Source organism: Hemicordylus capensis, chromosome 2 (assembly GCF_027244095.1).
Source record: "Hemicordylus capensis ecotype Gifberg chromosome 2, rHemCap1.1.pri, whole genome shotgun sequence".
In the NCBI taxonomy this organism is placed as follows: Eukaryota; Metazoa; Chordata; class Lepidosauria; order Squamata; family Cordylidae; genus Hemicordylus; species Hemicordylus capensis.
The window spans coordinates 173,453,196-173,480,975 of NC_069658.1; the positions used below are offsets into that span (position 1 = coordinate 173,453,196).

Genomic DNA, 27,780 nt, shown 5'->3' on the forward strand with positions numbered 1-27,780 from the left:
ATTGGTTTATTCCTCTTTATTAAAATATATATTTATTATTGAAGCTAAAGGCGATAAAACCATTATTTTTTATACTTGTCCCAAATATTCAGTAAGCTGTTTCTAATAGAATGATTTTTAATACCCACATCTGTTCTTTTTGTATCAGTCCATAAATATTTATGTAATCCATCTGAAAGTCCTGCCCCTTCCATATTAATAATCCATCCATATGGTGCTTTAATCCAATCTGCAATCCAAGTCAGACAACTAGCTGATAATATAACTTCAAGTTAGGGACAGCCAATCCTCCATGTTCTTTTATGTCTTGCATAATCTTGAATTTAATTCTAGGCCTTTTATAGGCCCAAATAAAAGAATTTATATGTCTTTGCGACTCATTCAGCGTCTTATCCTCAATTATTATTGGTATCATTTGGAATAAAAAATTCATCCTTGGTAAAATATTCATTTTTACTGTTGGTATTCTTCCCAACCAAGAACAATTTAACTTTTACCACCTCTTTAAGTCAGCCAATATATTCTTCCATGTCGACAAATAATTATTCTTGAATAAATATTTACAGCCATTATGTTTCTCCCCAAATATTTAATCGGGTTAGCACTAATATGGAATCCTGTTTTTTCATTCAAATATTGTTGTTCTCTTCCGCTAAATTCCATGTAGTAATCTGCATTTTATTTTTTATTAATCCTGTATCTTGAAACCATACTATATTGATGTATATGTTCCATGATCAAGTCTAGCAAATCCTTTGGCTGAGTAATTGTGAGCACCATGTCATCTGCATATAATTTTATTTTATGTTCTTGCCTGGCCATCTTAATTCCAGATATTTTATTCTCTTGCCAAATCTTCCTTGCTAATGCCAATATGAAGAATAAAGGAGAGAGTGGACATCCTTATATTGTCCCTTTCATAAAGCAACATGTTTTAGATATCTTCCCATTCACTATTATCTTCGCTGTTTGTTTCTGAGAAATACTTTGAATACATGAGAGAAAATTTGATACACAATTCATCTTTTTCAATACCATAAGAATGAATGGCCATTCCAAATAGTCAAAGGCTTTCTCCTCATCAAGGAAAACCATCACTGTCTTCCTGTTTTCCAGGGTGGTGTTATCAATAGCATTCAGAATATATCTTATATTGTCTTTTGTATATCTCTTCAGAACAAATCCAGTCTGATCTGCATGTATTATATCTGTTAAAAAAATATTTAATCCATTTGCCAAAATAGCAGTAAAAAGGTTGTAATCCACATTCAGCAATGAGATAGGTCTATATGATTCTGGTTGAGTTGGATCGTTCCCTTCTTTGTAAATCAAAGAAATAAAAGCCTCCTGCCATGAAAAGGGCACAGTGTGGCAATGCATAGGAAACTGCCATATACTGAGTCAGACCATTGGTCTATCTAGCTCACTATTGTCTTCACAGACTGGCAGCAGCTTCTCCAAGGTTGCAGGCAGGAATCTCTCTCAGCCCGATCTTGGAGAAGCCAGAGAGGGAACTTGAAACCTTCTGCTCTTCCCAGAGTGGCTTCACCCACTGAGGGGAATAGCTTGCAGTGCTCACACATCAAGTCTCCCATTCAGATGCAACCAGGGCAGACCCTGCTTAGCTATGGGGACAAGTCATGCTTGCTACCACAAGACCAACTTTCCTCTCTCAATCCCCTCTCTCATTCGACATCCACCGCCTCCCTAGTATCAGGTGATAAGGAGAGATAGAGCTGAGTGTCATCAGCATATTGCTGACAACTCAGTCCAAGTCCCTGGATGACCTCCCCCAGTGGTTTCATGTAGATATTAAACAGCATGGGGGACAAGACCGAACCCTGCGGGACCCCACAGGCCAGTGGCCACGGAGACAAGCAGTAGTCCCCCAGCACCACCTTCTGGACCCTCCCCTCAAGAAAGGACCGGAACCACTGCAACACAGCACGGATGCGAGCGACTTTATCTGCAAAGTGACACGCAAACTGATCACAGCGGATTGTGGATGGTTCCTCCCCCATTACCTGGGGGGAAGTGTGCAGCAATGTCTTTGCTACACGAATCAGCTCCACTGGTCTGCACTGAGCAGATGAAATGGAGGCGGAGAAAAAGCATTTCTTCACCACCCCCACCACCACGGAGTAGTCCCTAAAATGGGCTCTAGCCCGTGTTTGGTCGGATTCACCACAACTCTTCTTCAGCATCATTATAGCCGTCTCCCGAGTTGTTTCAACGCCTTAAGCTCCAAGGAAACCCAAGGAGCCGAACAGGCTCCACCAAGCTGGAGAGGGCGTTTTGGAGCAACCGTGTCAACAGCCCAGGCCGTCTCTCCATTCCAGAGATCAACCAGGTTCACCAACTCTGGACACTGGAAACTCCCCGAGGGTCATCTGGAATCCAAATGGATCCATAAGCCTCCATCCTAATTGGTCCACCTCCCCTGCAGAGGGCAGACGGAGCAGTCAAACTAAACCCCACCAGATGATGATCTGTCCATGACAAGGGAGTTATCTCAAACTCCCCCACTTCCAGATCATTTATTCCCCGGTTGGCAAAAACCAGATCCAGAGTACCTTTAGGGATAATCCGTCCATCAGGCAGCATCACATCCTCAGTGCAGCGTCGAGACACAATTGTGACTGGTGGGTGGAGGCGTAAGCTCTCCTTGATGCACATGGTGGTGAAGGGCATTTGGGAGAGATCGTTCCTGAAAGGAGGAAGGGGTCAAGTGTCAGTTTTACTACTGATCATGATTTACTTTTACCAAGTGTCAGTTTTACTACTGATCATGATTCATTGTATGTATGCATTGCTTTATCAATGTGTATGGTCTTGGCTAGCAGTCGTTCTGCTCCCCTTATGCCCTGGCTACAAGGGGTTTACTGGGACAGGGCATGTTGTACACTGGGGGCCCTGGGAAGGAACAGGTGGAGGAAGGTGCAGCTATGCTGCAAGGTAGCCTACCTGAAGCATATGAAGCTGCGTTGAGGCTATCTTGTTGCCTAGCTGCACTTTCCTCCACCTCTTCCAGGCCTGCTCAACTTAGGCCCCCCAGCTGTTTTTGGACTACAACTCACAGAATCCTCAGCCACAGTGGCCAAGAGCCAGGAATTATGGGAGTTGTAGGCCAACATCTGCAGGAGGGCCAAAGCTGAGCAGCCCTGACCTATTCCTTCTGTTCCTATCTGCCATACTCCATCTCTCTAACTTCAAAGGAAGAAGGAGGGAAACCACTGTGTCAAGGAAACAAGGTATTTGGGAGCATCAATTGCGTGGCCCCAAATCCATTGGGGATTCGGATGGAACTGTTGTTTGAGATTAGCAGACAGGCTTTGTGATCAGACCATCACCAGTCCGCATGCAGAGCTTTAAAAGAGTTACTTTCAAACTGTGGAGTGAGCTCCTTTGGGGGACACAGAACATCTGGAGGAGAGGCCAGAGTTCTACAGAAAGATAGAATCCTGAGGTAAATGGGGTCTTCCTTCACCAGTAGCCAAGATAAAGATGAATTGGATGCCCACAGCAGAGGAGTTTCAAAACCCTGCCATTTTCACCCATATGTGTTAGTGTCACAAGGTGAAATCAGAACACAGATCCTTCTCTGACTTAGCTTATGTTGTCAGTTTTGTAAGAACAGGTGTAAGAACTTTTAATTCCCTTACACTGTTCCCTCTAAGGCATGCAGGCACTCACAAGTTTTCTGATGTCTGCTGAGTTAATTTTAGATCCTGTTCAGGTTGAATTAGGAAGGCCCCACTCTAAATGCATGTGCGCACACAGTGCCTTGATATTTCCATCCAGAACAAAACTCATTCCACACACAGATGAAAAAAGTTAGAGGGACCACTGCTCCCTTGTAGTTGGGCAACCAACATTTGGGCTGAGTTCCACCAGTAACCCCTTGATGTCCCCTTGATGACATCAATCCATCACCATTCAATCTCCTCTATGTCTCGGCCTTTCAGCAGATCCTGAATCTCTTCTCGACACTGGTCTTGGTACTCGGGGTGTTGAGCCAGATTGTACAACACCCAGGACAAACCACTTGCTGTGGTGTCATGGCCTGCAATGAGAGAAAGACCACATGAAAGATGTATGAATAGTCCCTCCTTACTTACCTGGAGCCCCATTGCAGCCAGGGCACTCTAGGTTCCTCCACCCATCATATCCTACTGTTTTGCACTCACATCTTAAATAATGCAAATGGAATAACTATGTACTGATTGCATATATATACCTAATTGGCTGGAGGTGTGAACAAAACAGATTTTGCATTCTGTTTTGAGCTCAAAATGAAATGCAAAATGGCCAAAACGTTCTGTCAAAATAGACGTCAAGCTAGTTGTTTCAATGAAACCACTTGAAATGTTTTGGGTATTTCGGCCATAGGGAACAATGGAGAACTCAAAACACGCCATTGTTCCCCATGGGTACCTCCTAGGGACACCAAAGTGAGTTGGGTGGTAGGGCATGATGGGTGTTACCTACCACTCAACCCACAAAATAACCGGGCCAGCAGGTGATTTTAAACAAATTTTTAACTTTTCCCCAAAACTCCCATAGGAAGAGGTTAAAAATTTGTTAAAAATGCCTGCTTGCCCATTTCTTTCGTGGGTTGAGTGGTAGGTAACACTTTGGTGTCCCTAGGAGGTACCCATAGGGAACAATGGGGTGTTTTGTGTTCCCCATTGTTCCTATGACTGGAACAAGCATCACTCAGAGTGCACACACATTTTGCATTGCAATTCATATTTTGCAAACTTGCCTTGAAAAACATTTCAGAAGCACAGAGTAAAAGGGAATTTGTCCCTCCCAACACAGATTTCATACACCGTCCAAAAATGGCCAAAAAAGAATCACTGTCAGCCATAGTGCAGCCACTGCAGTAACATCATTGGCACAAGTTATGTTCTCATACACAAATTACATTACTAGCATTGAAAAAGTGTGTAAGCAACACCCTTACTTAGCAGCAAGCATAGCCATAAGCTCAACTAAAGCAACTTCAGCCACATTTTGACTGTGAACACCTTGCAATGCAGATTCCAAACCAGATCAGTGAGTGAAGCACAAGTTAGTCTCAAGGCCAGACACGGGGCTTATTGTGTTGCAGTGACTGCAGTTGCCAAAAAACATCACACACTCACTGTCCATTTCTCACTGCAGCACAATCTCAAAACAAAACAAACCACAAGTTCTGCCTTTAAGCTGAGATCCAGCAAAACCAGATGGTTATAGCAGTGATAGCACAGCATATTATACTTGGTGCTGAGAAAAGAAAACCACAAAATCAAACTTTCCTTCCTCTTTTTCAAAAGAGGCACAGTATAAAGGCTCTCTCTCTGCCTCCCAGTCCCTTTGAATACATTCTAAATTTGAAATTTCCTCCTTTTGTGTTCCCCCCTATCTCCCCCCACCCAGGGCTGTCCTTAGAGAGCCCTGGCAGGGTGCAGAGCCCAGGGCAAATTAGTTGGGCCCCCTTTCAATTAATTCTAATGGGGGTTAAAAGAGCGGGGCCTGGGGTGGTCGCCTTGCTTGCCATGCCCTAAGAACAGCCCTGCCCCCACCTAATGGGGGCACAGTTGCCCATGACAACAATTTATTTGTATGATAAGCCAACCAAGAAGCAAGGAGATTGGAAGCCAGTGCCAGAAAACCAATTAGTAAGGGAAACAGACCCCGCAAATGATGCACGGAATGGTGAAACATTTCGATTGAAATGGGGTTATTCTACTCCAGGCTTGAAACTGGCCCTTTAAATAAAGGGTGAAACACTAGAAATGGCCCATTTCTAGTTGAAATATTTTGTGTTCTACACATCCCTATAATTGGCATGTCTTTCAGAGTTTGTGTTAGGAACATAGGAAGCTGCCATATACCAAGTCAGACCATTGGTCCATCTAGCTCAGTATTGTCTACACAGACTGGCAGCAGTTTCTCCAAGGTTGTAAGCAGGAGTCTCTCTCAGGCCTATGGTGGGAACTTACAGAATTTTTAGCTTTCTTTTTATGAACCAATAGGACTTCCCACCAATAGGACTTACAAATCAAGAACATCTCTCACATACTCAAATTTAACATGCATAATTCCGGGACAGAAAATTGCTCTTTGTTATTTCTGTGATTCTACAGGATCTACCAAAACAGGCCCAAAGCCAATATTCTTATACTCTCGGGATTAAAGAATGTGGCCATGCCAAGAATTATAAAATCTTAACTCCCATCCCCCCACAACACACCCACAATGATCCTCCTCCTTTACATGGCTGAGTATCCTGTGGCAGCCTGTAAAAGGGCATCATTACTTTGCTCTGCACACATCTCAGAAGCCACCCTCTGCAAGGGGCTAGGACTAGCAACTGAAGAGACACAAGCCTGGGACTGTTACTGTAGATCAGGGCTGCTCAACTTTTGCCCTCCGGCAGATGTTGGCCTACAACTCCCATAATCTTATGGGAGAGCATAATCTTATGTTATCTTAGAGAACGCCTTCTTTGGTACAATCCCTACTGCACATTAAGGTCATCTGAGGAGTTCCGTCTTCAGTTGCCACCAACACATCTGGTGGCAACTCAGAGACGGGCCTTCTCTGTGGCTGCTCCTGGGCTGTGGAATGCACTCCCAGCAGAAATCTGCAATCTTGAGTTCATTATTGGCCTTCAGGAGTGCCCTTAAGACCTATCTGTTTGGCCTGGCTTTCCAGGGTTTTTACACTGTTTTTAAACCATAAAGGTTTGGCCTGGTTTTCCAGGGTTTTAAAAACTGCTTTAATTGTTTTAATAATAGTTTTATGTTTTTCTATTTTTCAATTTTAACAGTTAATTGATTTTAGTGTTGTTTTAATGTAAACCGCCCTGTTCTATTTTTGGAAGGGCAGTATAGAAATCAAATAAACAAACAATCAATCAATCAAACAAACAATCCCTGGCTTATTGGCCACTGTGTCTGGAGATTATGGAAGCTGCAGTTCAAAAACAGCTGGCAGCCTAAATTGAGCAGACATGCTCTATATCAGGGTTTCTCAACGTGTGGGTCCCCAGATGTTATTGGACTTCAACTGCCATAATCCTCAGCCCCAGTGGCCTTTGGTTGGAAATTATGGGAGTTGAAGTCCAATTACATCTGAGGACCCACATGTTGAGAATCCCTGCTCTAGATCCTAGTTCAGAAGCAGTATGTGCTCACCAGGGACATTGGTAGTGAGCTCCACATCCCTTTCCCCATCCATCTCCCAAAGAGATGCTGCAGGCAATGACTGAGACTAACCAGATCCAACCCAAGTGTTTCAGGTATTTGAAAACCCACCTACTTTATCAGGCTTTTAGTTTATAATGTTTTAAAGTTTGATTGTTGTTTTAATTTGTTTTATATGATTTTAGGTTGCAATTGTAAACCACCCAGAGATTTTATATGGGGTAGTATATAGATACAATAAATAAATAGTGAGAGACAACAACTTAGTACCAAAAGCTGGACGATCCCATCTGGATAGGATTGAGGTGCAGCCTGAAAGGGGGCCTTAGAGAGCATAACTCCCTTTGAAAGCAAGGACCAACTAACTGGAGAAATTGGCACCAGCCCACTGGCAACTACACCTAGTCTCAGGGATGTTTTGTTCTCCTCTGGCTGAACAGATTACCCAAGACAAATCCAGAACTGGGGTTTAAAACCAAAACCTTGGGTCTACACTGGAATGTTCTGTAGGGACCCAGCACATGATGATCTGGCCCCAGCGACTGGGCACAGGTTGCCTGTGGGATGGGTCAGAACCTGAATGGCACCAGGACAAGGCCATGAGCAATAAACATCAGCCCTCCCCCCACGAGACCAGCTTTCAGCCCATGGGAAACCAGGCCCTCTAACTCAGCCTCTCTAAAGAAAGCCAGTGACAGAATTTGGCACTGGGCTCATAAAACTGGCCTGCTTCCCTGCCTAGGAATCGAGGGAGGAAACTGAGCTCCACTTTCCTCTCCCCAGCCTTCTTCCATCCAAGAGAGACGCCGCAGGCTATGGCTGAAGCTGACTAGATCCAGTCCAGGTTTCTCACCCTCAAACATGAAAGTGTCCGCCTCAGCTGCAATGTCTTCGTCAGACAGGTGATGCCCCTCTTCATCCTATAAGCACAAAGCAGAGTGTTTGCTGAAACATGACTGCCATCTCACCATGTGAGAATCTCGCCAGCATCTGCCAGAGGTTGCATAGGCCTTCTGCCTAGGCCAGAGTCTCACATTGCTTCAGTACTTGCTCCCCTACTACCCAACTTGTTCCCACAGGGTCAGGTCCTGTATCCGCTACAAGCCATTCTCATAGGCAGGGTCTTGCGCATAGGCCAGAGGTTCTGCACTTTGGCACACCCCAGGCATTGGCGCCACCCCACAGCAGCCACCAGTCCTTTAATACAAGCTGTGGCAGAGCTTCCACTCCCTATTAGAGCTTCTGCCCTATAGTCAGAGGCCACTCCCTCACCGTCCTTGCCAACATTACCTGGGCCAGCAACAGAATGTCAATGAAGTCCACAGTCTTTCCCTGCTTGGATTTGAGCCAGGCATCGCGGCCCACGCGGCTAAGTGCCATTCGCCGCTGCTGAACAATGTCAGCTGTGAAATGGTGCACAATGTCACATGCGCGATGAAAGCGGCGACCATCGGCTGTCAGGCGATAGATCCAATCATAATGATAGAATGGGTTATGCTCCCGGCGCACGACAAGAGTGCTGAGCTCTAAGATGGCTGAAATGTAGTCACTCGATGTCCTAGATTAGAATACAAGAAGTTAACTTGTCAGCAAAAAATGGAAGCCTCAATGGGAGTTGTCCTAATTTTATGGGAAATACGGGTCAGGCCTTGATGTGGGTCAGGTGTGGGCATACACTTCAGGTTTGAACACTCCTGTAGTGTCTATTTACAGATACAATACCTCATTTCTCACTAATGCCCACATTCCAAAATGCAGAGCCTTTTGTCCTAGAATGGCAATGTGTGTCCTACAGAAAAATGTCAGGTGAAATATTGCTTAGGAATGCCCCGGATGTCCCCATAAGCTACTTAGTCTCCCAGTGTATTTTCCCACTTTGTGAGTTTTCTGCAGACTAACACAACGAGCCTTCTGGGGGAAAGGAATCACACACAATTTTATATCTAAATGTTAAAAATATGATTTTCTTCCTACACACATACTAATGTGATCCATTTTCAAAGCTGCTAAATCACTGCAACACCCAACCAAACATTGTGTGTGCACACTTCCCAATTATGATTAAAATAACGATCATAAACTCCCAAAGTTATTTGAGGGAAACCCATGATGGCTAAATAGTTCCTTAGTATAGATTACCCCCAGGCATAGCAAAGGGCACATTTTGAAGCTCGGGCACAAACACTTCCTTGTGGAAGCATCCTGACCAATGTTCCCTCTAACAGGGAGTCCCCGATGTTATTGACAACTCCCTATAATCCTCAGCCAAAGGCCTTTGCAGCTGGGGATGCTGGGAGCTGTAGTGAAGAACATCTGGAAATCTCTGTTAGAGGGAACAGTGATCCTGACTACTGGGCTTCCATGGAAGTGGCTCATTCATGTCATTCTCCCTCCACTCCAGTAGTAAGAGCTATTCTGTCCTATAAAGGTAAAGTGTGCTGTAGAGTTGATGTCGACTCCTGGCGACCACAGAGTCCTGTAGTTGTCTCTGGTAGAATACAGGAGCGGTTTACCATTGCCATCTCCCGCCCAGTATGAGATGATGCCTTTCAGCATCTTCCTTCCTATACTGCTGCTGCCCAATATAGGTATTTCCCATAGTATGGGACACATAGAAGCACCAGATGCGACTGGGCAATAAAGAACCTGGTACGCAACTGGCTTCTCAGGGATTCCTCTTGATGGTTTACTTACTCCTGACAGTTGCTGTTATAGCTGAAAACACATTTCTGTAAGCTGTCCAGCGTCATGAGGCTCATCTGCTCAAACATGTCCAGAGAGGCAACACCTGCTGTGGTCAGCTTGTGCCACTTGGCCTGCAAAGCAAGGATGGACAGAGATCGGAGTCTAAAGGCTGCTTGAGCAAAGAGGCTCCTTTGAAAGTGGTGGCTCTCTTATACTGTGAAGGAGGAGGAAAGCAACTCTCCCTATTCAGCACAGCACAGCTCCCGTCCCAGTGGCTGCTGCTAGTGTCTCCCTTGTGATTCTTTTCAACTGTGAGCCCCTTTGCAACAGGTGGCTCATTTCTTCTGCTATATATATATATAGCAGAAGAAATGAGCCACCTGTTGCAAAGGGGCTCACAGTTGAAAAGAATCACAAGGGAGACACTAGCAGCAGCCACTGGGACGGGAGCTGTGCTGTGCTGAATAGGGAGAGTTGCTTTCCTCCTCCTTTATATATATAAAACACCACTTTGGGAAGTTGTTGAAAATATATAAACAACAACCACCACCAACTTCAGAATGGCTTTTGGGAGTGAAGGAGAATTGAAATTTAAGTCTTGCTATCAGCCATCTTCCCTGCAAGTTGAATTCTGCAGAAAAACTGGAGAATGTAAAATCTGAAATACAAAATCTGAATTTTAGAAGGTGACACTTGGATTTTGCTGATTCACTTGCTCACCAGAAGTGTTCCCTGTTGGTATTTTACCTGTTCTGCATGCCACGTGGAATGAGCTGCTATTAATTCATTTGCATTTATATTTTCTAATTCACCTTCCTGCCATTAAATAATTAAGATTTAAGTGATGGCACATTCTGTATTTCTTGTCATAATACAGGTGCAATAAGCAGGCAATTGTTCTCCTTGTCCAAAGGGTAACCTTGCTGCTGTTCATTCATCCCCCTCTCTCCTTCTTTCCCTTGCCTTGCTCTTTGTTCTTTCCCCACCCCCAGGAGGATCTCATGTTTCCCACTGTACAGGTGTGTACAAATGTCATGTATATAATATGTAGCACAGAACCCAGAAGGAGATACTAATGGGAGGAGGCATTTGAAATGCACACTAACTCCCTAAATTCAAAGATATATACAAGCAATGTTAGGACACTCCCAGTTTGTACGTAATAGTGAGATCACACTGGAAAGCATGACTGGAAGCCATGCACAATCTCTAAATAAATAAACCAAGGGTTTCTAGGAAAGGGAAATAATGAAATAGTGTCTTATTTACAACTTTTCCCATGTTGAGGAAGGGGTTTACTGAGCTAAGGATGCAAATTATGCCATCAGTGTTCTTTGATGGGCTTTATCTTCCTATGGCCCTGATATCCCACAAATGCATTTGCAGAAGTGAGACAGTTGAGGATATCCTATAATTTGCTGCACTGCAAATATATATGCTGACCTCAGAGAGAAATTATTGTCCCATTTAATTCAACAATGGAATGGTTTTATGGAGGATGAGATAGTCAGCACATGCTTTATTTATTTATTTATTATCCAACTAGTTGCAAAGTTCAGAGTGGCCGCTACAAAAATATGCACTTGTTATCAGAGTTCAATCGCAATGGATTGTAAAGGTGATGAACACATTTTATATGCTGTGTTATAAAGTGATATTTAATGGCTTCAATTGGTATGTTTTTCCACCTCTGTCAAGATGTGTATTTTATTATAATTGTATTTTGACTGCAATGCCCTTTGGTTACAAGCATTACAATTACTGATTAATTGAGAATCCGCCCCTCAAAAAAAGGCACTGAGTAGTTGAACAAGTATTAGAACAACTAATAAGAATGTGATTGAGCTTAGAACAGAATTATATTGCTCTCTTTCACTATGTCAGAACAGCACCCACAGCACACCATGACACTTCAAAAATCAGAGTCTAAACTGCAATTACAAAGGTTATGAATGCACTCTCTGGAAGATGAAACACATTTTCCCAGGTGCAAGTACAGCTGTCTGGCTACTCAGAATGTGATAAACATTAACAAAAGTAAAAGCATTGGAGCTATGGTTCGGTGGAACAGATATGTGTAGTGAGAGCAAACAGTGTCAGGGCTGAAGTTTTGGAGGTGCTCACATGCATGATGTCTGTGCTCTGGTTGAAGATTTTCACGTAAGGCTTCAGTATATCAAAATGAAAGCCTGGGGTGAGCATGCGCCGGTGACGAATCCACTTATTCCCATTGCTCAGAAGCAGTCCATCTCCTGGGACAAAAACAAAACAAAAACAAAAAACAAGCTCACTGGTTGGGGGGGATCCTTCTCTTGGAGTTGTCTGCAGCCAGTCTATATCACTGAAATCCTCAAGCATCAAACTCATGTGGCTACATCTAGCCAAAATGGCTAGAGAAAAATGTCCACAGAGGTGGACTCTGGATGGAGCTTCAGGCTGTGTAGTCATAGGAATATAGGAAGCTGCCTAATACTGAGTCCGGCCATCGGTCAATCTAGCTCAGTACTGTCTACTACACTGACTGGCAGCAGCTTCTCCAAGACTGCAGGCAAGAGTCTCTCTCAGACCTATTTTGGGGAAGCCAGAGAGGGAACGAGAGCAGCCCTATCCCCTACGGGGAATATCTTACAGTGCTCATACATGTAGTCTCCAATTCAAATGCAAACCAGGGCAGACCTGCTTAGTAAAGGGGATGGGTCATACTTGCTACCACAAGACCAGATCTCCTCTGATTCTACTGGTTGGATTAGTGGGTACTGGCCATGATAGCCCGAAGCACACTTTCCATATTCAGTCATAAATTACCTCCATCAGGTGATGTGGACTCAGAACAGAGGATAGATCTTTCCATCCTGATGTGGCCTCTGCTTGTGCATGACCCTGAGGTATCTATCTGGCTGCTACTGGTGGACAGGATGCTGAACTAGACAGCCCACTGGGCTGGTCGACCCAGTTGAGCCCAAAGGGCATCGATCCCAGGATTTTCTAGGGAGAGGCCAGTATGGAGTTGGGCTAGATTGCTATCACAGATGTAGAATTATCATCTTGCCTGGGATCTCAGATGTCGTTCATCTCTCCGTCAGAAGCAGGCAAAGAGCAACTGCAGGGTGCACCAATCCCAGTCAGGACCACAGTGGTGGCAAAGGGTTAACGCCCCCTCCCACTAATCTCATTCGGGCTCCTTGCACAGACTATTAGAAATATCAAGCACAGAAGCTATGTACATTGGAATGACTGAGAGGGCTCTAGTTTGGCCAGGATTCAGGGCAAGAAAACTCCCCCTCCTCAACATTCCCTCCCATGCGTGGCTTGGTAGGCTTGTTCTATGTCCGAACACCAGTATCTCTTTAAAAGTGAATGTTATATCCCAAGAACCGACGGACTTTAAAAAGCCCCTGTCTCCAGCCTTTTCTAGTCACCAGGGATCTTACCCTTTGTATATCCAGCTAGAGACGTACATATCAGGCGGTACAGAAATATGATTGATTGAATGAATGAATGAATGAATGAATGAATTTGTAGCAGGTATCAAAGTACTTAGTCATTTGGGGATGTACTTAGCATCTCCTGGTTCATATTCCCCGTACCAAACCATATCAAGAGGTAAGTGCAGCTATAGTTATTTATTTATTATTTCTCTGTGTATTATTTCCCTAGATAGATAGATAGATAGATAGATAGATAGATAGATAGTTTCCATTGTAGCAGGAGGTGTATGCAGGGTAGGGGGAAGCATAGACCTGACTGGCATTGATTGGCAACAAACAATCCCTTCTTTCCCTGTGCACCCATCCCTGATGCAAGAGCTGATAGATGGACTGACATCTTAGAGCATCCATACTACTATGGAGGTAGCTTACCAAGCCAGGGCTTCAGGAAACCATAGAAGAGTTCGTCCTTGGGAGCAATGATAGCTGCAGAGAAGAGAAAAACAGCACTGTAACTCTAGTCCTCTCCTTTTTAAAAAGCATTTAAAAACTTCAGCCCCTTAAACATGTAATTCCTGAGATGCTGAAGTGTCTTAAGAGGCACTAAAACTGGAGTGGAGCAAGTGGTCCAAAAGTGGCAAGTGGTCTTCTACTTGTAGACACACAGAAAGTAGTCTCAGGACCATCACACCCTCCAAGGATTTTCCAAGTAAAGCAGCCTAGCAGCACAGTGCAGACAAAGAGACCGGACCGGTCCAGTCCTGCCATCAAACTGAGTCAAACCTGTTCATGGGCAGACTCAAAGGGTATACCTGTAAAGGAGAATCCAGTGAGGATTCCCTAACCTAAGGCGAGGACGGGGGGAGAAGAAAAGGTCCTTTTTACCTTTAAATTGTAGGTGCCAGGGACAGTGGAAATGGCTGCATTGGTGGCACTGTGCGATTTGCACAGCGATGCAAATGGCCTCCACAGGTGCTAACGTCACTAAAAATAGCGGCTGCCCATGTGCAGAAACCCGAACTGGGCCACTGTAGAGCTACAGTGCTTTCTGCCTTATCACCAGTCAATTCAGTGGCACTTTTTTCTGTGCTTGGTCCTCAATCCAAACATTTAGGGCCTTTTCTATGTGTCACATCACATGAATGGAATGCCACTTTCACGCTTGCAGAAGGTGTGAACATCCACTAGCATGGATGTTTTCATTTTTGCAGATGCACAACAGAGTGCCATAATGGTGTCCAACAAATGCTGCACTGCCCCTGCAAGCCAACGTATCCAACAACTCCACTTTTTCACTCAAGGACATTACTTTCTGCTGCCCTTTTAGCACTTCCCTCATCAACATGCCCTGCTTTACACTTGTCAGGCATGATTGTGGAGAAAATAAAATTGTGCAGTCATTAAGCAGAACAGTTCTGAGCCCAGCAGACAGCAGACCAAAATGCAGACAACATTACTGCACAGAACAGTAAGGGGGGAAGACTGCAGCACACGGTAGCTGTCTCCTCGGCAAGTCACTAATTTTTATTTTTTAAGCCTCCACACTACACTCTACACTCAATGCCCAGATTGTGTAATACTACAGGGGAAAAGGCATATCACTCTACAGTACAAACAGCAAAGACTACGGAAGAACAGCACATACAAATCCACCCCCCGCCTCCCCCCTCAAAAAAACTCCAGACTATAGCACTGTACCTTAGCCAGTCCAACTCTCCAACCCAAATACATGTCCTGCGTTCTCCCAAAATAGTTCCATACTCCCTCCAACCCCCAAACGACAGCACACACACTAACTATAGGACAGAAGGACCACAGAAACACTACAGCACAGTACAAACAACAAAGACTACGGAAGAGCAGCACATACAGAGTCCTTCTCCCCCAAAGAACAATCCAGGAGCAAGAAACACTCCAGGACTACAGCACTGAACCTTGGCCACTCTAACTCCCCAACTCCTCAGATAACTCTCAGCTGCTCCAAAAATGGCTCCAAATGCTTTCCACACTGCTTCCACAATGTCCTGCCTGCCTCGTTCAAAAATTGATCCAAACCCCTTTCTCTGCGGAGGAAATCCATGTGCCGCGCAAACCAGAAGTGGAAAGCATGCCCACAGAAACCGCAAATGACTGAAACACCATGCCATGAGAATTGAAACTGAGTATATGTAGCTGAACCATGAATAAGTGAAACTACAAACGCTAAACCCATGATATTTGAGCACCTCCTGTATATCAACTTGGGTGACCTACTTTAATTAAATAGGTTTTGCACAGAAGTGGGGCATATGCTCAAGCACACTCCAAGACAAAGACTGGATTGTTAATATGGGACATGAATAATATATACCCAGCTGAGAAGGGGGAGCACCCAAAAGATTAGATGCCAAGAGGATCGCACAGCTACAACTGTCACCTCGCCTGCCCATTGTTATGCCTGGAATTTTCGAAGCATGATGAAGGCGAGCAGCCACCTCAAGAAGCACCCCTGGAGCTCCTGACTCCATCTGATCACATCCTGCCTCGCAAGTATGTTGTGTGTGGCCAGAAATCCTGCTTCTCAGAGGCAAGAGCCATAAAGCAGCTGGTGATATTGAAGATCCCAGAAAGTAAGGGTAGCAGGAATATCCTGCCACTGCACAAGTAACTGAGATACTGGGGACTGTCACAGGGTCAGTGTGCACAGGCAGGGATTATGAACAAGAAGGGGAAAGCAGAGCAATGGTGAGAAGAGTGCACTTAAGTAACCAACTGCTTATGATCGCTCACAGAAAACTCACATTCAACGCTACCTCAAAACAAAGTTTGTACACTAATATAATGTGTTTTAAATTGCTCAGTTTGTATACTCAGGATTTGGCAGAATTTGTAAATGTTAGGAAGGAGCTAAATAATATTCTGAATATTATTTTGAATTCAAAAGAGAACACAAAATCGGTACAGAGGGTGAGCTGAAAATTAATGAGCACCCCTTATTTTTTCCTCTACCAACAGTGGCAGCACCAGAAAAAACATATGGAGGTGGGGTAGGCACAAAAAGTGCATTTTGTGGGTGCATGGAAGGTGGTGAGCTTGGTCCTGTGTGCTGAATTTCTGAAATCAAGTAAATTTCACATTAATGCTCCAATTCTGAACAGAGTTATTGAGAACTATCAAGAAAGCATGATTAGGATTGCAGGCTTATTTTAATTTGCATTTTATGATTCTGCAATGGGACAGTGATGAGCTACTTGTCTTGGAGGCACTTGCCACACACACACACCCCACCCCCCTCCACTGTCTATGCATACTGCATATTTGATCTGTCAGGAGTATGATCTTCTGCCTCTAACTCGAAGAGGTCTAACATGGTCTATGGACAGAAACAGATGAATGGGATGACAGGATGTTGTGGAATCTCTTTCACAAGTGTGCCAGAGTGAGACTTAGCAGGGTAGCTCATGGAGTTCTGTTGCTGCCACCTTGTGGATCTGAAGGGGAGTCCTGCAGCCTTATTTCAGTCTCCAAACAAGCACAGGCAATGCTCTTGTTGCAGCCTCCTTCACGTAGCTAAGCCCTGGACTGCCCCTCACCACACCCCTTCAGGGCTCACTCTGCTGTAAAAATATATCTGCCTGTGCATGCCTAATAGGAAAACCTTGGCGACCAAGTATGCAGCATTTGGAAAGAAGTGAAAAGATACATTTGAACTACTTCTTACACACAGAACATGACTCCAGAACAGGGGTGGGCAAACCTGGCTGTTGTTGAACTACCCCTCCCATCATTCCCTGCCATAATTTATTGTAATAGCTCTAGAACTAGGTCTTGATTCAACAAAGTAATCTAATCTCAAGGGAATCATCATCAGAGGGATATTTATGTCACCTGAAACAGTAAGTCCCAAGGCAGGCAGCTTTCTGCATCTAGCCCAGAGAGCATAACTCAGGTCTGGTTACAAAACAGCCACTCTTTTCCCAGTACCTCTTGTGAAGAAATGTACATGAAGAGAGAGAGTGTGTGTGTGTGTGAGAGAGAGAGAGAGTGGCCACAGCAACTGTGCATGGAAGGGCTATAGGCTACCTCCAGCCTCAAAGGCAGGATGCCTCTGAGGACCAGTTGCAGGGGAGTAACAGCAGGAGAGAGGGCACGCCCTCAACTCCTGCCTGTAGGCTTCCAGCAGCATCTGGTGGGCCACTGTGCGAAACAGGATGCTGGACTAGATGGGCCTTCTTGGGCCTGATCCAGCAGGGCTGTTCTTATGTTCTTATAGAATGTTGAGAGAAGGATGTGACTGGAGACAGTTGGTGACCGTGAGTTGCTTAGGAGTGGAGAGCAAAGACAGGAGAACGGCACTCAGAGCCATAGTTTCTGTGTGGGTGACTGAACAAGGGAAATTGTTCAGATTCTGTGTGAATTCTTGGTTAATTGATGTTCTGAGACTGTAACAAGCCAGTAGAGCACTGGGTAGTACTCTGGGGTTGGAGGTAAAAAGCCTGAGTGGGAATTCTGAGAGAAAGGTGCCCAGAGGCAAAACTCCTGATTAAACAGACAGAAGGTCTGTGTTGTTACACCAAGATTTGCCAGTACAGTAAAAAGAGGGGTGCATTTAGGTGAGTTTAGAGGCTGAACCTAAAGGACTTTGCCCCCCCCCACACACACACAAGTTAAGTATCATCAGCTAAAGGCCTCTAGAGTAGTGATGTGCACGTACCAGTGCGGAGGCCATTCTACATTCTTGGGGCGGTTTGAGGTTTGCATGCCGGGGTGGGAGTTCCTTTACTTACCCCTCCCACCGCTTTTTCCCCACCGGCGCACATTTTGTTGTAAGCATTTGGGGCAGCAGGATACCTCCCTCTCGCCCCTTCCCCCTCTCGGCTGCAAAAGGCTTCAGAAAGCCTTTTGTGTGTGCACATGTCGCAGAGACTTGACATGACGGGTGCACAAAAGGCTTTCTGAAGCCTTTTGCAGCCGAGAGGGGGAAGGGGCAGCAGGGAGGTATCGTGCCGCCCCAAATGCTTACAACAAAACGCGCGCCGGTGGGGGGAAAGCGCTGGGAGGGCTAAGTACACCCTCCCCCTGCCCTTAAAGGAACCCCCACCCCAGTGCCAGACCGCAGCTCCACAGATCCATACTCTAGAGTCCCGCCCTGCATTAAACATCATAATCCCACACATGCACACATTGTGACCCATGCATTATTTTTAAACTCATGAATTCTTGATGGCACAAATAGCAATGGAACTCACAAAAATGTAAGAATATAAACAGGTATATTTATGCAAATATGCATTAGCAGAAACATTTCAACATGATGCAACTTAAAATATTCCCATTCCACATGTTTCTTTCCCCATTCCCCCCTCGGTCTCCAAGGAGTCCAATTCTTAACTGATCCAAAAAGATTTTGAATGAAGGGGAAAACACTCTCCAATAATTCAGCCAATTTCTTTTTGGAGTCCCACTTGAATGAACACACTTAGACATAATGAAAGCACCTGCAAAATAAACAAAGTGTAGCAAGCAAATTCTCAGAGGAATAGGATTCTCATGTATTTGCGCAGAAAAGACAGGTATTCACCATTGTTCTAAACAGCAGTGACAAACACAGATGCACTTCCTCCATAATGAAAACTTAGCAATTATGCTCACCTTATTCTTGACTAAGCAGAATTAGTTCTAACAGATACAAACTGCCACAAATCATTTGTAGAAACTATTCATCCCAACTAAAGGTACATAGAAGATACAGAACTCTAAACAGCAGATACCAACTTTTGCATGAACACTCCTGCTACTAGTCTAGCATTACTGCAGTTGTCACAAAACACATTTCCTTTGCCTCAGTAATGGGAAATGGAGGGTGGTGCATTAGAACATAGGTTCCCAACCTTGGGTCACCAGATGTTGTTAGCGTGGTGTAGTGGTTAGAGTGCTGGACTAGGACTGGGGAGACCCGAGTTCAAATCCCCATTCAGCCATGATACTTGCTGGGTGACTCTGGGCCAGTCACTTCTCTCTCAGACTAACCTACTTCACAGGGTTGTTGTGAAAGAGAAACTCAAGTATGTAGTACACCGCTCTGGGCTCCTTGGAGGAAGAGCGGGATATAAATGTTAATAATAATAATAAGCAGCCAGTGCAACTCTTTTTAAAAAGGCATAATATGGTCTTTCCAGGTTACCACGGAGACCAGTATGGCTGCTGCATTTTGAACTAACTGAAGTTTCCAAACTACATACAGTCCCACGTAGAGTGCATTGCAATAGTTGAGCCTGGAGGTTACCAGCTGATGCACCACTGTTTTGAGATCATTCTCTTCAAGGAATAGATGCAGCTGTTGAATCAGGCAAAATTGATGGAAAGTGCTGGCCATAGCCTCCACCGGGTTGAGGCCTGGATCTAAGAGCACTCCCAAGCTGCATCACTGTTTCTTCTGCGGTAGTGTAATCCCATCCAGCACAGGAAGATCTAACTCATCCCCCAAATTCCGATCCCCCACAACGGGCACCTCTGTCTTGCTTGGATTCAACTTCAATTTGTTATCCCTCATCCAACCCATTACTGCCCGTAGGCAGGCATTTAGGGAGTGAATGCCATTTCCCGATGTTAATGATAAGGGGAAATACATTTGGGTGTCATCAGCATACTGATAATACTCAGCACCAAATCTCCTGATGACCTCACCCAGTGGTTTCATGTAGATATTAAAAAGCATTGGTGACAGAATGGAGCCCCGAGGGACTCCATATAATAGCTCCCATTTCTAAGAGCAACTGTCACCAAGCTCTACCATCTGTAATCTGCCTGAGAGATAGGAGCAGAACCACTGCAAAGCAGTGTCTCCTATCCCCAACTCCCCCAGGCAATCCAGAAGGATACCATGGTTGATGGTATCGAACGCTGCCGAGAGATCCCAAAGAACCAACAGAATCACACTCCCTCTGTCAATTCCCTGCTAAAGGGCATCCATCAGGCCAACCAAGGTGGACTGAACCCCATAGCCTGCTCTAAAGCCAGTCTGAAATGGGTCTAGATAATCAGTTTCCTCCAAAACTGCCTGGAGCTGTTTAGCCACCACTCTCTCAGTCACCTTGCCCAACCATGGGAGATTGGAAACAGCCTATAACAATCCATCACTGAGGGATCTAGGGAAGGCTTCTTAAAAAGTGGTCTTATCATTGCCTCTTTCAAACAAGGAGGCATCCTACACTCCCTCAGTGATGAGTTAATGATATTAACTAGGCCATCTCCAACAATTTCCCTACTAGATAGAAACAGCCAAGTCGGGAAAGGATCCAGAGTACAAGTGAACACTTAGAACACTTTTTCTAAGATGCTGAACTAGGTTCATAGGAACATAGGAAGCTGCCATATACTGAGTCAGACCATTGGTAGCTCAGTATTGTCTTCACAGACTGGTTGCTTGACACACTAGTTGGAGATTTCCTGTTTGAGTTGGGCCTGTTCCCAGTCATTCCTCATGAGGAGGAGTATTTTAGTGTTCACAATAATTGCCCTTCTTTCCCTTTTTGTTTTCATTTGAATCTCCCCGTCTTATCACCACTGCCTTGCCAATCTTGCCTTCACTTCTGTTGAAGCAGGATAAAAACACCAAAATAACATTGTAATGATCAGCCACCCCTCCCATAAAGAGTTAACAGGAAGTGAACCCTTTTCTTGACTGACACTCTGGTGTACTCCAGGGCAGCCAATTAACTTTAGGTTCCAAGTGGGTGGGACCTAGAGAGCGGTTGCGAAGAATTCTGGGAACAAGAAGGGCAGATCTTTGTTAGAAGAGAAGGACTCATGTGGCCATGGAAAATGGCTACAGGAGGATGACTGCAGCTCTTGGAAGACAGAACTGCAGGGGCCTGAATCTCAATTGGAGTTTAGTGAGTTCAAGGAAAAAGAAAGCCTGGGCTTTGGCTTCAGGAAGTTTAGTCTAGGGGAAAGTTTGTTTAGTCAGACTTTGTATTAGAACTTCTGTTTCTTTGATATATGCTTTGTATATCCCTCATACTGTTCTAGTATTGCTGCTATCTGCAATGTAATTAAAATAAGAAACATTAGCCTACACCCATTCTACCTAGGGAGTTGCAAAAGACTCTATAAACATTTAGACGTGCATTAAGACAACCTATTTTTCGAATGCTATTAAATATTCTTAGCTGTATTTAAAGCTGAGAAAGCCTCTGATGGAAGCAGTCTGTAGTACTTGAATAAAACTGTTCATGTCTTTTCTTTTTACAAACCTCTCCAAGTTGGTTTTTAACTCAAGGAAAAGGGGAGCCCAAAGGGGGGAGTTCTTTGGTGCAAACACGTCCTCAGACGCTCAGCAGCTAACAGTTTTTCTCATCCCGTGTAAGCTTACACGTGGAAGGTTTTTGTATTTGCCCAGAGGGACCTTGGATTACAGCACCCAATCCACTGGTCCAGATATCTGCAAGTTTTAGGGTGCTTGGTGGCAGCCTTTTGAACCTACCAATAATTACAGAATAGTTTTAGGAAAAGCCAAGTCATGCAGCTCAGAAGGGATGATTCATCATTTATTTCCCTCATTTGAGCTTGCTCTGAGACAAAGGCTATAATCCACTACAAACATGAAGACCCCTTAAACAATAAAACCATCCTGAAAATACACCATCAGAAAATGTCACACACAGCTACAATGTTAAACATTTATTTATTTTCTCAGTCAGAGGAGCACCCGCTCCCAGCTAATTTTGTACTCTTGCTGAGATTCCCAGTCTGGAAAAGCTTCACACTAACATGAGTCTACATATTTAGCCAAGACAAGAGCTCTCTCCAACAACCCTGGTAACTCTGTCATACTTGGGGAAGAGGCTGCTAAGGAATACTGTTATCTCCTGGGTCTCCCCACCCACTCCCAAGCGTGACACAATCCACCACCACCACCACCGCAATACCTGAGGCTGTTGCAACTGGCTTGATATAATCAGGATGAACCAAAGACACGAGTGGCAGAAAGGGCCCCATCCATGTCACAAACGTCTGGGAGAAGGTGGTTACCAGCTGGACCAATTTGGCCATGCCTTCCTCATTGGGCATAATCTGCAAGGGACATGACAGAGGCTGTGAGTGTTGAAGTCAGCAAGAGGGGGCAGGTGCGAGTGATACAAAGAAGGAAATGGATGCTGGCCAAGCCTGCAACAAAGAAGCCATTTCATTAACAAAAACAAAAATTCCCGCAAACCTTTATTCTAAAGTTTTGGGCCTGGAGATCTTCTGGCAACAGGCATCTCTGTAGCCTTATCCAGACAGTAAGTTATACAGGTGTATAGGGATGGTGGTTCCCAGCAGATTATATTTCTAAAATTCCGTTAAACGTCTTGCTGCCGCTGCCTTGCCCCACTGCCCTGTGCAGTCTGCCCCCGCTGTGTGCCCTGACCCTGCTACTCACCTGGCTGGTGCACATTTTATTTTATTTATTTTTATTTATTGTTAAATTTATATACCGCCTTTCATTAAAGCAATCCCAAGGCGGTTTACAGCAAAAAATGTTAACACAAGATGGTAAAAAAGTCACAAGTAAAATATTAAGTGGGGGGAAAAATATTAAACAAATCTGATTAAAAAATCTAAAACAAAAGCATAAAAGCAATGAAGACTATAAAGAGTGGCCATATTGAAACAACCGGTCATGTCCTGTTGTATTGTGATTATTATGGAGAAATAAGATGTAAATTAATAGCCCTGCTTTTGAATAATTTCCCTGGTCAGCAAGATGAATTTTATTTAAATGACTTGCTTACCAATCCAAATTCTGATGTTGTATATACGGTGGCTAAATTTTGCTATATAATATGTCAAATGCGGACTCACATGGTGTAATGAACTTTTATTGTTGTTTTTATCCTTTTTAAAAATTTGTTATTTTATCTTATTGAACTGGTCTATGACTGAAATAAATAAATCGATTGATTGACTATAAAGAGCAGCAGCAGAGAATCAACTAAATGGCTGGTCAAAAAGCCAAGATTTTACACTTTTTCTAAAAGCTGTGATGGAGACCAAGGAGTGAATAGCCACTGGGAGAGCATTCCAGAGTCTGGGGGCAGCAACAGAGAAGGCCCTGTCCCACGTGCACGACAACTGAGCCTCCCTCATTGTCAGCACCCGGACCAGAGCCCCCTCAGATGACCTCGTCAAGTGGGCAGTAACTCTTGGGAGCAAGCGGTCCCTCAGGTATCCTGGGTCCAAACCGTTTAGGGCTTTAAAGGTCAAAAACAGCACCTTGAATTGGTCCCGGAAACAAACTGGTAGCCAGTGCAGCTCTTTCAAAATGGGTGTGATGTGCTCCCACCAGGCAGCTCCGGATAAAACCCTAGCTGCCGCATTTTGCACTAGCTGCAGTTTCCGGATGTTCTTCAAGGGCAGCCACACGTAGAGTGCATTACTGTAATCTAGCCTTGACGTGACTAAGGCATGGGTAACTGTGGCCAGATCTGCCTTATCGAGAAAGGGACATAGCTGGCGCACTAGCCAAAGCCGTGCAAAGGCACCCCTGGCCACCGCCTCCACCTGAGCTTCCAAAAGCAGAGCCAGGTCCAATAATACCCCCAAGCTGCGTACTTGCTCTTTCAAGGGGAGTGCAACCCCATCAAGAACCGGTAAAATCTCCTTATCCCGATTGGCTCTCCTACTGACCAACATTACCTCTGACTTGTCTGGATTCAATTTCAGGTTATTAGCCCACATCCAACCCATCACAGCCTCCAGCCCCCGATTCAGGACATCCACCGCCTCCCTAGGATCAGGTGACGAGAGATAGAGCTGAGTGTCATCCATATATTGCTGATAACTCAGTCCAAGTCCCCAGATGACCTCTCCCAGCAGTTTCATGTAGATGTTAAACAGCATGGGGGACAAGACCGAACACTGCGGGACCCCACAGGCCAGTGGCCACGGAGCCGAGCAGTAGTCCCTCAGCACCACCTTCTGGACCCTCCCTCCAAGAAAGGACTGGAACCACTGCAACACAGTACCTCCGATTCCCATACTCGAGAGGCGGCCCAGAAGGATACCATGGTCGATGGTATCGAACGCTGCCGAGAGGTCCAGCAGAACCAACAGGGACGCACTCCCCCTGTCTAGTTCCCGGCATAGGTCATTCACTAGCGCGACCAAGGCAGTCTCAGTCCCATATCCAGGGTGGAAGCCAGATTGAAAAGGGTCCAGATAATCCATATCATCCAAGATCCTCTGCAGCTGGGACGCCACCACACACTCTATCACCTTGCCCAAAAAGGGCAGGTTAGAGACCGGTCTATAGTTGTTCAGGTTGGAGGAATCAAGGGAGGGCTTTTTTAATAATGGTCTCACCAACGCCTCCTTGAGGTACAATGGCATCTTGCCCTCCCTTAATGAGGCATTGATAATCACCTCCAACCATCTACCTGCCCCTTCCCTGGCAGCTTTTATTAGCCATGAAGGACAAGGGTCAAGAGCACACGATGTCGCTTCACACTGCCCAGGAACTTGTCCACATCCCCAGGTTGTACCAACTGAAAAGAATCCGATACAATAGGACCAGATGGTACCAGAGGCACGTCTGCCAGAACTGCCAAAACTGTGGAGTCCAAATCAGCATGATGCGAGCGAATTTATCTGCAAAGTGACACGCAAACTGATCACAGCGGGCTGTGGATGGTTCCTCCCGCATTACCTGGGGGGATGTGTGCAGCAATGTCTTAGCTACACAAAACAGCTCCGCCGGTCTGCACTGAGCAGATGCAATGGAGGCGGAGAAAAAGCATTTTTTTGCCTCCCCATGGAGTAGCCGCTAAAATCGGCTCTAGCCCGTGTTTGGTTGGATTTGTGACGACTCTTCCTCCAGCGTCGTTCTAGCTGTCACCCGAGTTGTTTCACCGCCCTAAGCTCCAAGGAAAACCAAGGAGCTGAACGGGCTCCACCAAGCCGGAGAGGGCATTTAGGAGCAACCGTATCAACCTGGGCCATCTCTCCATTCCAGAGATCAACCAGGGCCTCGACAGGGTCACTAGCTCTGGACACTGGAAACTCCCCAAGGGCCATCTGGAATCCAAGCGGATCCATAAGCCTCCGGGGGCGGACCATTCTAATCAGTCCACCACCCCTGCAGAGGGCAGACGGAGCAGTCAAACTAAACCCCACCAGATGATGATCTGTCCATGACGAGGGAGTTGTGACAGATGCATGACAGACATCTAAGGGGCCAGCTCAGTAAATATTTTGTCAAACGGACCCCTCAAATGGCCATCACACATGCATACCAGTCAACCGAGCGGCAGGGCATGCGTTGGGGGCAGACATCTCACAGAGCTGGGCAGCAGCGGGACATCTTAATGTAGTCAAGGTATAACCTGCTTCCCCACTGCCTCCCCTTGCCCCAGCCAGTGCCAGCTCCAAGTATGACATTGGTGCCCATCCCATTCAGTTAACATGATATTCTGTATGGGTTTTTTTAACAGAATGTGTGGAGGGCAAAGCCAAAAACCCTAGAGCTGGCCCCTTTTAGACAATAGGGGTACAGAGCAAATGTCTACAAGTTGAAGGCACTTACCCCTAGTGGCTGCTACTGGTGAGTGGGCAACTGAGACTGAAATGAGTGCAAGGACTGTTAAAGCAGGGGAAAGGATCATGTAAAACTGGCCCCAAGCATATTCACCTCCCTAGGATGATTCCAGAAAAATGCTCATACCAGCAAGAGGGAACAAATGCAAGTAACTAGGGCAGCCTTCTTGGCATTTCCCTGCCATTGGCAACACTCTACTACGCCATCACTGTTGGATCCACGCCCAGGGCCATCTTGGCAGCTATAGCTCTTGGCTCTGCCTCCCAAAAATCTCAGCAGCTTCAGCTCTGGCCTCCTGTGGGACCTATCACCACACCAAGCACAGAGGAGGAAAAGGCAAAGCAGAGAGGAGAGAAGAGGGGGGCGGGACTCTGCTCTGTTACTCCACATAGGTACAAAGGTTTGGGCAGGAATAACTGAGGGCTGGGTGCTCATGTTCAGAGTCTTTGCTCAACCCACCACCTAGCCCCTCAGTGAGGGAGGCTGGGCCCTGCTGCTCGCTCGCTCTCTGTGGAGGGCTGAGGCTACGCAGCCAAATGCCTGGTTTAAGTTGCTCCCTAACTCTGCCATTTCTGTAGCTGGAGGATTACATTTGGAGGAACAGCCGTACTATGATGGAGCAGAGCTGAGTTCAGTTCTCTGCAGTGAAGAACTACAGCATTTACCTGAGTACAAGAGGACTCTGAATTCAAGACAAGCCCCTTAAAAAAACAGAGGTGAAATACAGGTTATACCTATATTTACCCCAAAGGAAGATGGCTCTGAATTTAAGATGACCCTCTGATTTCTAATATCAAAGAACCTGCGGGGTGGTGGTGGTTAGTCTTAGATATAGGTAAATAAGTGAAAGAGACAACTACTGTGGAAGGGTGGGACAACATGTGGGCAACCTGGAAATGGAAATCAGACCAAGAGATTTGCAAGCTCCAGTCTACAAGTCCTGTGTGTCCTCCTACTGCCTGAAGGGGATTAACACCCCTTCACAAGAGCCATCTTCTCAAATGGGGTTTTTTGCCTTTTCCACATCTGTAATAAAGTGTGCACTGGTTATAATGTATATGCAGTTTAAAAGTGGTTCTTTTCTGCTTTCTGTCTGCCATTTTCAACAGTTTTCCAGACTAGAAGGTGTTCCTAGTAGCATGACTTGTGGCAATAACCTGAAAACCACAATTCAGCTGCTCTGAATTCAGGCAGGAGTTGGGAGGTGTCAGAATCATAATGGCTCTGCTTCACGTGTGCCTGTCCGCTGTGGGATAGGGAAAGCATCCAAGGACAGCATTCCCAACCTGGCTGGTGCACTGGCCCAATCCTCCTCCACACCATCAGCACCACCAGAGGCCTCCCTGCCCAAACAAAGCCCCAAGCCCAGCAGGGTTATACATACCAGGCCCATGTGCCCTGTGAGCCAATTGTAGCGTGGAGGCTCTGGGAAGCAGCGCAGTCTCCGGCAGTTCTCATAATAGCGGTGCCAAATGCCGAAGGCTTTCAAGAGCATACGGAAGAGCAGAGTCAACACAAAAAGGAACAGGCTGGAGATGACCATGGTCCGGAACAGGGTCTTCTCCAGTGCCAGCTTCTCCAGCATCCAGTCTATGAGGAACAGCATACTGGAGGGAGAGAATGCAGCAGGGAAAAGAATTCTTGATTAGTGTACTCGACTCTGAGAAAGTCATCTTCATTCAAACTTGCTCATTTCTGGATATCTGGATCAGGCATTGTTTGACAATGTCAGGGAATGGACCAAAGATTTATCCTGAGCAACTAATCCCACTTTCAGCCTGACATGCCTTGCAACTTCCTCTGCAGAGCTAGCAACCCTGCTGCTCCCCAGAGTGAGGCTCAAAGCAGATGTGACACAGAACTGTATGCATCTTTTCCCTCAGCATTTTTTAAATACTGAAAAGCAGTTTTGGAGGCT

General features: G+C 45.5%; 1 protein-coding gene across 4 annotated transcripts in view; it reads right to left on the reverse strand.

Moving 5' to 3' along the window:
- The window catches only part of LOC128346015 (ultra-long-chain fatty acid omega-hydroxylase), a 62,864-nt gene that overhangs the window by 7,936 nt on the left and 27,148 nt on the right, over positions 1-27,780 (reverse strand). For all 4 annotated transcript variants that reach the window (XM_053298824.1, XM_053298825.1, XM_053298823.1 and 1 more), the window contains exons 2-10: positions 27,247-27,469; positions 22,216-22,360; positions 13,739-13,792; positions 12,003-12,130; positions 9,888-10,009; positions 8,484-8,751; positions 8,047-8,113; positions 3,934-4,063; positions 2,574-2,707 (exon numbers count right to left, since the gene is read on the reverse strand). In XM_053298824.1, coding sequence (XP_053154799.1) covers positions 2,574-2,707; positions 3,934-4,063; positions 8,047-8,113; positions 8,484-8,751; positions 9,888-10,009; positions 12,003-12,130; positions 13,739-13,792; positions 22,216-22,360; positions 27,247-27,468 — 1,270 coding nt within the window. In that variant the 5' untranslated portion in view covers position 27,469. The remainder of the gene's footprint in view (positions 1-2,573; positions 2,708-3,933; positions 4,064-8,046; positions 8,114-8,483; positions 8,752-9,887; positions 10,010-12,002; positions 12,131-13,738; positions 13,793-22,215; positions 22,361-27,246; positions 27,470-27,780) is intronic.